We start from the raw sequence: 13,962 nt of genomic DNA on the forward strand, positions 1-13,962 counted from the left end.
TTAGTGAAATATTTCACCATAATACTTGATACAAAGCCTAGTGGGATTTTTTTGTACCATTGTTATTTGATATAAAACTTCAAATTAAAAAGGAAAACTTTTGTTTTAATAGCATCTGTATACCTTTGAGAAAGACTTGCAAGTTGTCAGTTGCTCTGTCAACAGGGAGAAAACTTTACTTGGTAAGTCAATCTTTCTTGTTGCTACATATCAAGAACTAACTACATCTTTTAAAAGTTTTAAAGTATTGGATTTTAGGATATTTGATTATTCTACAACTATAGGTCTGGGAAAGAAATGTTCTTGGGAAATTATTTTGGAAATTAAGAATCTGCAGAGTAGACCTACAAAAAAGAATCCTTTGCATTCTACCTTAATGTTCCATAACAAAGCCTTTAAACACTCGTTTACTTCAGGTATAAAATGGTAAACTTTAATAAGATACTACATGTATCAATTGCTAATGGATTTTTTTTTCCTTTTTCCATTAGCTGCAAGTTTAGTTAAATCTACTGAAGAAGGTAGAAGGAATGAGCTACAACCAGGTAATGAAACTATGCTTTTCTTGATATATGGTAGATGATTTATTGAACTAAGTCAAATGCCAAGCATCTTTAGAAAAAGCTTTGTCTTTCCAAGCATCTTTAGAAAAAGCTTTGTCTTTGAATAAAAAGGCAGTGATGATTTAAGCGTGATCAAGATTTTAAGACTTATTTAATTTTTCAAGTAAGCATGAAGGTCCAAAAAATAATCAAACAGTAAATAGCAAAAGTATTAAGGTGATAAATATCACCTGAAGACTGAGGCTGATATGACACTAGAATCCTATGGCCAGAGCTGTCAGGAAAAAAAAAAAAAGTTTGGGGAAGTCCCAAATACCATTTAAAAAATTCCTGATTAGGTAATGACTTTTACCTAGCACATTGTGAAAAGCCTACCAATACACAACAACAAAAAAAAATTTCTCATTTGCCAAGGCCCACTTAGTACTTTATTAGTCATGTAACCCTCACCTTTTTAATCTAACATTTTATGTCATCCATCTGTCCATAACTCAACAGTATTGAGTAATTTCTGTGGGTGAGACACTAGGCATCGTGCTGGGGATACAATGCAAATGTCTATGGTAAGTAAATAAGAAAAATAGTGTCTTGTTTCCATTTTAACATAGAAACTGGAAAATATTTCTTCTCTTTTATAGGGGGTGGGAGGGAGTTCAAGAGCTATAGAGATGTGGTGTAGATCCCCCATGGGAGACTTTACAGGGGAAGCCACTACTCAGCTTTAACTTTTCATTGTCCTGTGGGACTGTAAGTCCAGCAGGGTCAGCTTTTCAATTTAAGAGAAGTCGGGACCTTTATGTAATATATATGTATGTAAAAGTTGGTTCAAGTTTTTTAAAAAATCCTGCCCAGGCAATAACCACCACCTGTGGGCTGGAGCAAGCATGTGGGCTACCACCATTCCACCTCTGGTCTAGTGGATCACGTATCAATCCCGCACTGTTCTGATCCCAGGTGCTTTCCATCTGGTCTATTTGTTTGGCATTTAAATTTCTTCTTTGTTAGCTTAGTTCCCACTCAGCATCTGATGGAAAAACCCTTTAGACCTGTTTTTCCATATGAGGCCTATGAAGAATCCTGGGTTTCTCATGACACATGTTCCCCGCCCAGAGGCAGCTTTGAGAGGCAAGGAGACCAGAGTTCAGTCTGGACGGGTCCTACTTGGAGTGCTCAGCATAATAGCTTATGGCAGGTGTTGGTGGGCCGGAGCTTTCCCTGACATCTCGTTGTATTCATTGCCCTTGCCTCCCCTTGCCTTGATACACTGAGAACCTGCTTCGGTACCTCCTTTTGATAGTTCCCCAGAACTCTCTGGTCCTCTTAAAATTAGGTGCAAAGCTCACTTCGGAGGAGATAGAACTGAACTAACTTAAGCAAAATGTGATCTTGAACATTGGTATCTTGACCCCTAAAACAAGGGTCTGCAAAAAAACAGGATCTGGCCTCTATCTCCTGGGCTAATAAACCCCTTTGTCCGAGAAAGGAAAGGCTTCACTGCTTGGGTTTCTTGAGATGGTGAGACTGGGCATCTATACACAACCTTAGATTTGCTTCCTGTATCTCCCAGTTCTTGTTGTGCCTCATTCCTTTTAGCCTTCGACATACTTTATTCTGTTAAACCCAGCTGCAACTGTATCTTTTACTTGATGTTCATCTACGCATAATTGTTGTACAGAACAATAATCTTTAGTGACTATGCTATAAAATGTCCTTTCAGATCAAATTTAAAATTTTATTTGATAAAACAGTAAATTATATGCAGATTTTCTTGCTCAGTCTTTTAAGCTTGCACCTATAGTGAGATTATCTGCTTGTATCTTTAAAAACATTAGAATGAATATTGTTAGTTATTGCATTGGGTATTTCATAGCTTTAATTAGCTTACCTTTTATGCTGGCCACTGAGGTGAGAACCAGCTCTGTCTAGGTGTAATTTGACAGTGCCTTACCTTAGTTGCTCTGCCTACTTCTTACTTTCTGCCTGGGGCCTTTGGGAAAATCTCTTTATTGCCTATACTTATTCAGCCAGGAAGTATGGTTGGAAGTGATGCACAGTAGGGCAACTCAGTATCAATGAACTAAATGGGACTAATTGTTCCCTGTTTCCATCCCTAGAATGAGTAATTCTGAGGTGCCCTGCAAGCACACTCAGTTCGACATGCCTCACAGACATCATGGTAGAGAAGTGAGGTAGGAATTTGAACAAGTCCGAAGCTCAGCTGAGAGTTTGGGGGTGGAGATATAAGTCATCAGTGTTCATCATAGGAAGGTTTCATTTTGTTAAGATTTCAGAAATGATGTAACCAAAAAGCATTTTAGAGTCTAATGTTTTGTCCTTTGGATGGATATTTTGGAAAGACTTAACCTTTCCATAAATAATCTTGTAAGCCATTTGATTAGACACACACACACACATACACACACACACAGTTTGCTACAAGGTGTTACTTAACAGTCACTTAAAATGAGATTTGTTTTTTCATTGCAAAAGAGACAAACTAACATTTTTTTCAGAGTTCTTTGATCCACATGTTTTACAATGCAGTTTTTATCAACAGTGCTTCTCTCCTTGGCTGTGACCACACAGAATTAGTGTTTTATTTAGAAAATGGCTTTTCCTGGGAAACCAGGTCCAGGCTGTCCTCCACACTGTCCCCTGTGGAGTTGCGTTTGCCACAGTGCTGCCAGCAAGCAGCAACTGGGGTGACCACATGTGTTGGGGCCCCACTGCCACTGACTCCTGGAGATCCATTCAGTGTTAGGGCCAGTGAAGAGCTTCAAAGTGTGGTTCAGTTCAGGAGCCGCACTAGCCAGAGCTCCTCCAACTCTCCCAACCTTGTCACCAACTTTTGAGATATACCATCTCTTGCATCAGACCAGGTTCTTCCGCCACCTTCTTCCCTCCCATGTCATGCCTGTCCCTGTACTTTAATCTTGCTGTGTCTCTTCCTGGGACATCCATATCCTGCCTGGTTGCAAGTTCCCCTTTGGTGATATCCTCCCAGGCTCCACTGATATTTTGATTTTTTTATATTTTTTTTTGTGGGGGCGGGGTGGTTTCAGGGAACACTTGGCTGCTGAGCTACATCCCCAGACCTATTTTATATTTTATTTAGAGATAGGGTCTCACTGAGTTGCTTAGCACCTTGCTTTTGCCAAGGCTAGCTTTAAACTCACGGTCCTTCTGCCTCAGCCTCCCAAACTGCTGGGATTACAGGTGCGTCTCTATGCCCCACTTGATTTTCCTACATTCTTAATACAAGTTTAGCACTTCATGAAATCATAGGATTTTTATGACTGAGAGTGATTATAGAAATAATCTGTTTCTGTAGTCTTTTATTTTAATAACAAGGTATTATGGCCTAGAAAAACTTGGGTGATATGTTGAAAAGTATATTATGTTAGTGGCAGAGCCAAGATTAGGAATGATGTCTCCAGAATTCTAATCCAGAATGTTTTCGGCTCCACTGTGAAAGCACATGGTATGCTACTGAGGGAAATTCCTGTTTGCAAAGATTTGCTCTTAAAATTATAGCAGTTATATAACTAAATGTCTGGGCTTCACTGAAGAAGGAGAAAATTAGAAATACTTCTTTTCTTGAAGATCATCTCATTTTGAAGATAAGAAAATTTAGCTGATTATCTTATTTGAGTATAAATTCATACTAAAAAGGCCAAATATGAGTTGATTATTTTTCCAGTGAGAAAGTTTGGTCAGTCTCCCCACCCCAATTTTTCCCCCAAGTTGGAATACATTAACTTTTATTGCAAGAGATAAAATAGTTAAATGTTGTTTATCCTATTTAATAATTTAGTTACACATTAAAATATTGATAGGGAAATTTGCCTCCACCCCACTCTCCCCTTTCATAGAACATTTCTATTTTGTTTTTTTCTTTTTGTGAAATTCTTTGACATCAATTTCTTTATTATTCCTGGAACCATTTTTTAAATCATCCAGCAGATTTCTAAGCCTGTTTACCTTTGCCTCTGTCCCAATTATGTGGAATACAACCCTGTTGAATTGGTGTACAAACCTGTCACTAGAATTTTTATCCTGAGCTATAAGTATTTTTCTTTTTCATTAAACATTTTTTGGGGGGTTATCAAGGATTGAACTCGGGGGCACTCAACCACTGAGCCACATCCCCAGCCCTATTTTGTATTTTATTTAGAGACAGGGTCTCACTGAGTTGCTTAGCACTTTGCTTTTGCTGAGGCTGGCTTTGAACTAGTGATTCTCCTGCCTCAGCCTCCTGAGCCACTGGGATTACAGGCATGTGACACCATCCCCTGCCCAAACATTTGATTTTTAGTCTACAGTTAGATAACTCATTGCTCTCTTGGTTTTTCAAGTGGTCTTTAAGAGACATGTTAATAGAACGGTCCATCCTTCATTGTTAAGCCATATCCCAGAAATTGTTTCACATTCTTTACCTTTTTTAAAAATCAGTGCTGTCATGTTACTTTCTTAAATATTGAAAATTGGTATTGATTTTCAGGCTATTGTACTGTTCCCAGATTGTACATTATTCAAAATAAAATCCTTGTGAGAGCACCTGATCTTTATTAGAGACTTAAGCACTCAATACAAGGCAACACTTTGTTTTCTGAGGGTTAGTAGTGGAGGAGGGGGATCTCTGACCTAAATTTGGGTATCTGTGGTAAACCCCTTCCAGCCTGTGCCCACGGACTTCCTCCTAATCATTGTGTTTTATGACATTCGCTCAGATGTGACACTGAGGCCCTAAGTGGGCCATTATCACCGTTCCTGAGGGAAACCAGCCTGTCCTACTGATAGGTGCTGTCAGCCATAAACATGTTTGTGCATCAGAAATATCTTTATACTTTCATACACAATGTTTGCCATTGTGCTGCAAAATTGAAGTGACACTGAGATGTGTTTATTTAGACTTAGAAACCTAGGGGACCTGTGAAGCTATGTTCGAAATGGCTGAGGAATGGATGGGAGCTTGTTCCTTGCCTTGAGCATATTGCCTTGTGATGTTTTCTCTGTTTTGGAGCTCACTCCCCACCATCGCCTCCATGCTGGGGATCAAACCCAGAGCCTTACAAATGCTAGGTACTAAGCTACCCCTGAAATTCACTTTGGGTGACAAAGGGTAAAAGTGAACTTTAAGAAGATTTCTTTTCTTTAAGGAACGGCTTAATGCAATAGGAAACACCGTTACATTTTCAAAACTCAGAAGTACCTATATTGCAAATCTTAGAATCACAATAATTTGCGGAGAGATGAGGCCATTGGAACCCAGTTTGTGAGGCACTGGCATCCATTGCTGGTGAGGGTTCAAAATGACATCATCTTCTGTTTCAAAAACCACTTGTATTTCAGATGTGATGCTTTCCCCCTGGTGTCTGTTGCTGTTTACAGGAACGCTCAAAAACTTCCTTTTGACATTTGCATTTTTTTGAGCATCCTTTGGTCCTCATAATACAATGCAGCCTCCTTACAGTGTCAAGAATGTAGAAGGCAGGTCATTTGGCACAGTGATTGCTCTTTGGGGGTCCTGGAGTCACACATTATCCCTGGAGAGTGGAAATGGGATGGAATTACAGTTTATGTCACCTCAAGGGACTTTATGATGATGGGAAAATTGCTTTGTGTGGTGTAATAGGATTTACCAGGAATTCCTCTCCCTACTTGCTTTGGAAAATATAATATGATATTCTAATATTTACTTCTAAAAGCCTTCTTTTCTCTGTAGGATCAAAGTGCTTAACTTTGCTGGTTGAAATCCACCCTGTTAACAATGTGAAGGTTCTAAAAGCAGTGGATAGCTATATTTGGGTACAGGTAAGTAAGCTTGTCATTTATCACTTATCTCATTAATAAAAAGGTATGAAACCTAGTGGAAAAATATTTACAAAGTGCTTTCACATGCATTATCACATTTAATCCTCAAAGCAATCTTGTAGATGGATACAGCTGGATACACTGCCTCTTCCTTTACAAACATGGAAATTAGGATCTCAAGTGTTAGTTTCTCTGATTCTGCTACACCATGACTTGTCTGATGGCAAGGCAATATGTTTGACATGATAAAACACTGGATATGAAAACATGTTTATGGTAAACATTAACGGTTTATTTACCCAGTGCAGTGGTGCACACCTGTAAACCCAGCAACTGGGAAGCCCGAGGCAAGTGGATGGCAAGTTCAAGGCCAGCCTTGGCAACTTAGATCCTTTCTCAAAGCAAAAATAAACAGGGCTGGGATTGCAGTTCAGAAGTAGAGTGCCCCTAGGTTAAATCCCGAGTTTCTCTCCCTCCCTCTCCTCCCCTCTCCCCCCGCCCCCCCCCCACAGAGTTAATTAATCTGTCAACCATATGATTATATTATCTATGACTAAATGACTTAATAAACCCGTGGATTTATCAATTCCATGGATACAGAAGCATTTTGTGTATAATGGCAGGTGGATTACTATCTTCTTTATTTGCAGATTCCATGTTTGCAAATTCTCCTTGCTAAAATTGATTGGTAACTCAATATTAACACTCAAGGCACTTTCCTCATCATTTACAGATGTGCTTAGTGATGAAGAAATTCAAATCACCTGAGGTGAACGTCCCCAGCAGACATTGAACAAGGAGAGCTTTGCCTTGTTTTGGTTCCCATGCTGTAAAAGGGAGGCTTGTGCCATATTATTCTAATTTTTGTGCTCTTGTTGGTGATTTCTCTGTTTTAAATGCCCTCCCCCCGCGTATTGTGGAAATGCTTTCTAGTGTTCCCAGGGGCAGGAAGGCTGTGATGTGCCTTTTTTAGAGAGAGTATGTGTGCTGCTTCGGTACATTTCATTCTGGCATGAATCGTAACTTCCCTAACTTGGCCCTGAGCTCAAAGTTAGGGAAGCAACAATATATATAAATTCTCTTTTAAACAGAAACACGTAAAATCGATGGATAATACATAAGTGTTATGAACAGAAATGTTAAGAACAGGGGCTCACAGTAACCTAGCCTTGTTTTTGCCCTAGGCAAGGTTAGTGTGCAGTAGACAGTGTTTTGGTGATTTTATGGAACACAGTTGCCACAGATAACAAGAATCAACTGTGCACAGACATCTTAGGGCTTAATTTCCCTCTGCATAATTTCAGATTCTGCTACAGGTCAAAACATTCCTTTTGGTCTACCTGGGGTCCACTGGCGTCACATGAAGTACCTGCTTCTTCCTTCCCACCCCATCCCCACTCCCAGCCAGCAGCCAGCACGTTTAGGAGAGGGGTTGTCTCTCCTCTGTCCTGGGTCCTCTGCTGTCAGCAGTCCTTCCAGCTGTGCACTTTTCTTTCCACTCCTGTTGTTTCTAGATGGGTTTGGCCTGGAACTCCCAAGCTATATTTCTCCTCCCTGGAAAGTCTGTCGTCAGTGCAGGGGTGACTGTGGGACAGAGGCACACTTCCCTTTTCTGGCTTGTTTTTGGGCTTCCCTACCCAGTGCAAATAACAGACATTATTGAAGGTTTGGGGCAACTAAAGGGAATTACAGCATAGAGTTTTTATAAGTTATGCAACATTGTGAGTAGATTAAAAGCCACTGAAAATTATGTCAGTTGAAGTGGTTAAAACTATGAATTTTATGTGAATTTAAAAAATTAAAAGCATATGATATATGACAGCATTTATAGGCCAAAAGAAAAGAAAATTTCCACCCAAATCAAATACAGTCTGCACACATTCTGTGGACCCGTCTCAGTTCCTAGTCCTGCTCTATGCTTCTCGTGTCTGTGCCTCTAGAGAGAGAAGCTCCTCCAAACCTCCATGGCTTATCTTCACCTTTTCCCTCCCTTCCTCCTCCCCACTTAGAGTGATGCCATTTCACAGTCTACTGGGTTATCACTGGGACCTATCTCACTTTCTCACCAAAACATCCATGGTGATCTCCAGTAGTATGTTTCCCTGGTCACTGTCTCAGAGGATCTTCAGCAGGACAGTGGTGGGTGGTGCTTGCACCCCAGTCTGGTACCCTTTGAGAGATCCCTACCAGTATGAGGTGCATCTTCCAGGTAGTTCCAGAGTGTAAATACATACCCCTCTATACAACTAGACTACCTGCTCCCCAAAGACTAGCACCAGTTCTCAGTCTAGCTCCATACTTGTGAAAATAGATGTTTCCTTAAATACGTGTAAAACCTGCATAACTTCCTATTTAGGATGCACTTATGTAGTTGTATTTGAAGCCCCCCCACCTTTTCTTTTTAAACTTTGGGGCTTTGCTCTAAGGCTGCCTCATAGTAGGAAGAAAAAGAACCATCACCTGGATGGGCTTTAAAAAAAAATCACTTTCTTACTGGTCACCTATGCAAAGACCAGGTAGAGGTTGACAATTATAAATGCTGTAGCACCTCATGTTCCTAATTTGGCAGATCCCCACCATCTTGGTAGACTCAGGAGGCCATACTGTCTCCTATGGGAGTATCTCCTTATTTTGAAGCACTGAGTCTTTGCTCTACTGTTATGTGTGTGGTGCCAATTATTTCTGCCTTTTTTTCAACCCCAGTGCTCGGTGTGTCCTATTTGTGCACAATTTCACAATTATGAATAATGAGCTCTATATTTTTGTAGCCAATGTACCACATTGATGTTTATTTTGTAATTTAAGGTTATTGCCATGAGGAATGGTGGGAAGTTTTGCTTTTCAATTCCGAATGTCCTTTTTGTATATGCATGTATGTATGAATTGAACCCAGTGCCTTGGGTATGCAGACAAGTACTTCACCACTGAACTATGTCCCTAGTCCTTTGTTTTTTAATTCTAAAAGGGAATTTGACTATAAACACTTAAATTGACCAGTTCTATTTCTAACTTATTATGAAAAATTAGGACACTAGGTATTATATTTAATCATTTTCCTAAGTTTTAGTAAGATTGATGACTATAAAATAGAAATATAAAAAGTTATGTCCCTTCATAAAGTTTTTAAGTCTTGGGGGCAGGAGGAAGGACAAAATTTAGTGGTGGATCTTACCTAGTAAGCTGTTTTTCATGCCAGAAAAATGAAATTGTTGATTTGCAGTCACCTTTTTGATGATGAAAGAATTAAGTCACTGGAGTCATCCTATGACCAGTTTTCCTCATTATCACGGTTGATAGGGTCAGGCCTTGTGGTGCTGGCTGCCTGCTTTGTCCTATGAGGATCCTGTGTAAACCACAAAGAAGAAATGGGGTGAAATAAGTCTTTTCTTCCCAGTGGTGATCATTCTGTCTTTGAGGCTTGTACATTGTCAACCACAGGCCACATCATGACTCACTGAACTTTTTTGGAAAATCCCCAATTATGTCGTGCTTTGCTTCTGGGGAGCAGGAATTTGGAAGCTGTAGTGGGGAGTATGTTTACTTGGCCCACAAAGTATACACTAGGTTTAGTTGTACACCAAATAGACTGATCACTCTATTTTTGTGTGTGAAAAATACTGCATAAATGTTGTTTGCATTGCTTCTTTCAATTGGCTTCAAAATCAATATTCCAAATAGGAAGTATCATCCCTAGAAATAGCTCCAACTATTGCTTTATTGTTTAACTATATGGTGATAGTGTTGTGCTTAGATCAACTTCCTCCTAGAAAAATTGAAGTCCTGAAAATTTCTACTTCCTGTATACTTTGACCTATGTGTATGTGTGTTTCCCCTGAACTATTGTGTAGCTCCCAGTCCCCTGTATGGTATATAGTAGTACAGTGATTAAATACAACTTCTGAAATATTTGTGCAACTAAGAAACTTATGATTTTGATTAATTTGCTTTTTACAGTTCCTCTACCTACATGTTGAAAGTCATCCTCTCCCACAGGACCAACTGTTACTGATATCAGAAGAGAAATGTAAGTGTATCTTTAAGTTCCATGCGGGGGCATGTGAATGAGACATAGTCTCCTAATGAAGTGTGGACATGAGTGAATCTTCTAGATGTCTTTGCCATTGCTAAGGGTCCACTGATCTTTGTCCATTTGAGACCTAGAATTCCTGTGGAAGAGTTTGTCCTATGGTGCCCCCAAGTTCTGCTCAGTTTGCCTATCTTGGGAATGATAGGATCCTATACATAGATCTCCAACTTCGTCACGTGGTGGGATGTGTGGAGAACAGTTGTGCTGGCTGTTTTTGCATTTTTCAGTCCTTCCTTCGTTAGGATGTCTGTCCTAGGAGATAACTTTAATAAAAGGAGAAAGAGGCTTGGATGGAGAGAAGGGAAGGCTTTGGTTGCTAGAAGAATTCCAGATCTGAGGACACATATCAACATGGCCAAATTCAAGTAAAAGCAAATAAGATTGTGTCAAAAGAGCTCACGTCCTTTCATGATGTTTTCAATGGGAAGTGGGGAAGGACAAAACCCACTTGTGGACTTGTCTAGTGAGCCATCTTTCATTTATGGCTGGCAGAACAGGCTTGAGGGCTTAAGTGTGTGTTCAGTCCTTGTTCTGCCACTCAATTTCCTGTCTCATGTTTTTGTAAGTAGAACTGGCAGAAGGTGTGACTGAATCAAAATTGTTTTTGCTGGGCGTGGTGGCACACACCTGTAATCCCAGTGGCTGAGGAGGCTGAGGCAGGAGGGTCATGAGTTCAAAGCTAGCCTAAGCAATGGTGAGGCGCTAAGTAACTCAGTGAGACCCTGTCTCTAAATAAAATACTAAATAGGGCTGGCGATGTGGCTCAGTGGTCGAGTGTCCCTGAGTTTAATCCCCAGTACTCAAAAAAAAAAAAAAATTGTTATAAGGAATCATCTGCAAATTAACATTAAGTCTTGGGGTTTGGTTCATGTGAAATTGACCCCAATAAAACTGCCTCTCCCAAATGTCTTGTATGATGAGTTTTCTATCTATACAAACAAACACAAGTTCGATATTTGGACATTGAAGATAAGCCCTGCTAAGGTGCCCTGTTTACTCTATAAAGACTGCTGGCATAGGGGAACAAACACTGTTTGAGGGAAGAAGGGTGCAGAGAGACAACACAGTATTGGTGCTATAAACAGAGATATGATAAATGGTGGTATAAAGATGTATTAAGAATTGTATGCAAAAAAATAAGAGAGCTCGTGTATAATGGCATAATTTGTAGTGAACATACTTTATATACAGAGTTACAAAAAAATTGTGCTGTGAATGGATAATTATGAATGTAATGCACTCCACTATTGTCATCTATGTAAGAAATAAATAAAAAAAAGAAAGGAAAAAAAAGAGTGAAGCAAAAGTGGGTATTGAAATAGACTAAAGAAAGGGGAAGAAAGGCAGGTTTTTATTTGTGTTTGAGTCTCTGTTGTAAGTCTGATAACATTGCTTTGTAACAGTTGTTTAATCTGTTACTTTTGTAAAAATTTTTTCACAACAGACAAAAATATACTGATGTTTATGTTGAAGTTTCAATTATCTTTTTTTTTCAAGATATTGAACAATTTCATATCCAAGTCACCCAAGAAGATGGAAATAGAGTGGTAAAGATTTGAAATTTCTTTTTTGTCAGTTTTCTTCTACAAAGAACTATGTAGACTGTTTAAAGATTAATGCTATCAATATGTGGTATTTTCTTTATTTGAAGTCTTTTAAATTATAGACCTGCTATCATAACATGTAAAACAAAGCTATATGAGGAAGTTAATTATCGCCTTTATCTCTATGTCACCCCTGCCAATCTGTTTCTTGGAGTAACTAATAACAGTGTCCGTGTGGGTCTTTGCACAGCTTTTGCCTTGCTCATGCAAACTTGCACAAGGTTAGACACACATACATGGGGAGTTCATTGTCCTCACAAACTAAAATTTTAATATGTACATTTACCAGCTACTTTTGTGTTTACTTTTTTTACTTTGTCAGGAGTAAATAAGTTACTAAATAGAAAAATAGTCGTTTTTCTAATTTTTATGCATATTATACACATAACAAATGAGATCATAACATTTATGCTGCAGTTTTCCGTTTTTTTGTTTGCTTTCCACATCTCCCTTTCTTCTTCCCCTCTAACTTATGTTCACCACCTGGTATGTATCCTTTCATCCTTAACAAAATCTCCTACCCCACCCCAGCACACCCAGGGTTGATTTGTCATTCACTCTTTACTTCATTCAGTTTTGTGGTGTTACCTGTAAGTCAGCTAGAATAGCTCCAATTCATTCTGTTTAGAAGCATGAACATAAAAACCCATAATTTTTCAGTCATTCTACCATGGATGGATAGTCACTTGATTTTCCAGTTTTTCATTTTAATTTTTGCATTAAAAATCATCAGGAGCTGGGTGTGGTGGTACATGCCTGTAATCCTAGTGATTTGGGAGGTTGAGAAAGGGGGATCACAAATTTGAGGACAGTCTCTGGAGCGAATTAAATAAGATGGGGTCAGGAATGGGGAATGAGTTTAGGACTGTGCAGAAGAGAGGGGAGGGCCCCTTACCAGCTGCCCAGAAAGGATTCTGCTAGCCAACTTGGCACAGCCTCAGCATTTCTTCACCCACATGTGCTCTTCCGGGGAACAACCCTGTCGTTCTTAAAGGATTCCATGGCTGCTGCATACAGCAGAATGCAATTTCACGTGCTCACCACAGCCTCTTGCCTGATTGAGGTTACGGTATCATAATCATAACCATTTTCACAGAGAAGATGGCAACCCAGACTCACAGAGGTGAGGTAACTGTAAAGGGACAAGGTGGAGATTGGAACCTGGGTATGCCACTCTCATGCTCCTGTTTTTTGTCAGCACATCCCTTTAGTTGAAAGGGTTCTAATACTGCCCCAATCTAACAAATTTCAAAAAAAAAAAAAAAAAAGGAAACAGGATGAATATAGAGGTTTAGAAAAGATGTGTGCTCTTGGATCCTTTGTCAAGTGTCACTTTCCTATAGACTAAATGTAATGGACCTACCAAGCAAGAAATGGAGATATATTCTATGCCTTGTATTTCCCTCAAGTTCCAAATTAGCTTTTGCGAAGAGATTACTTTTAGGGTTAGAGGTTAGGCATGAATATGGACCATTCTGATAATCTCCTTTTTCTTCATTTCTTCTATCTTAACCTGTCTTCATTTTTTACTCATCTCTCAGTGTAGATTATTTTTGCTTGGTAAATGTTTTGAGGAAAATAAATTAAACCTAGAGTCTTCTGCACACGAAGCATGCACCATACCACTGAAATGACACTTCCAGGCCCTGGAAAGTGAATTCTAAACTCATTTTCAGTTATTTTTAAGTCAGCTGGGGTGTCCAAAGGGTACTGGCAGGGTGTCAGATGTTGGGATTCTGGGTCTCGCTAAACTAACTGTACAGCCTTCCTAATCTTACCTCTCTGGGTCTCAGGTTTCTCACCTGTGTAAAGCAGAGGGTTGAATTAGATGATTTCTGGAATCCTCAAATTTTAAATTTTATAGTTCTGACTTTGTTACTTGTAAACACATATT

General features: G+C 39.3%; 1 protein-coding gene across 6 annotated transcripts in view; it reads left to right on the forward strand.

Annotated features, from left to right (window-relative positions):
• Window positions 1-13,962, forward strand: part of Gsap (gamma-secretase activating protein) — a 162,926-nt gene that overhangs the window by 22,449 nt on the left and 126,515 nt on the right. For all 6 annotated transcript variants that reach the window (XR_006856080.2, XM_058585495.1, XM_058585498.1 and 3 more), the window contains exons 4-8: window positions 113-182; window positions 492-545; window positions 6,289-6,377; window positions 10,332-10,401; window positions 11,962-12,011. Coding sequence is in view for 5 of the 6 variants with exons in the window: in XM_058585495.1 (XP_058441478.1) it covers window positions 113-182; window positions 492-545; window positions 6,289-6,377; window positions 10,332-10,401; window positions 11,962-12,011 (333 nt within the window). In the remaining variant the exon portion in view is untranslated. The remainder of the gene's footprint in view (window positions 1-112; window positions 183-491; window positions 546-6,288; window positions 6,378-10,331; window positions 10,402-11,961; window positions 12,012-13,962) is intronic.

This window comes from Marmota monax, unplaced genomic scaffold (genome assembly GCF_021218885.2).
Source record: "Marmota monax isolate L192 unplaced genomic scaffold, Marmota_monax_Labrador192_F-V1.1 WCK01_AAM20220418_F8-fsc00065, whole genome shotgun sequence".
Taxonomy (NCBI): Eukaryota; Metazoa; Chordata; class Mammalia; order Rodentia; family Sciuridae; genus Marmota; species Marmota monax.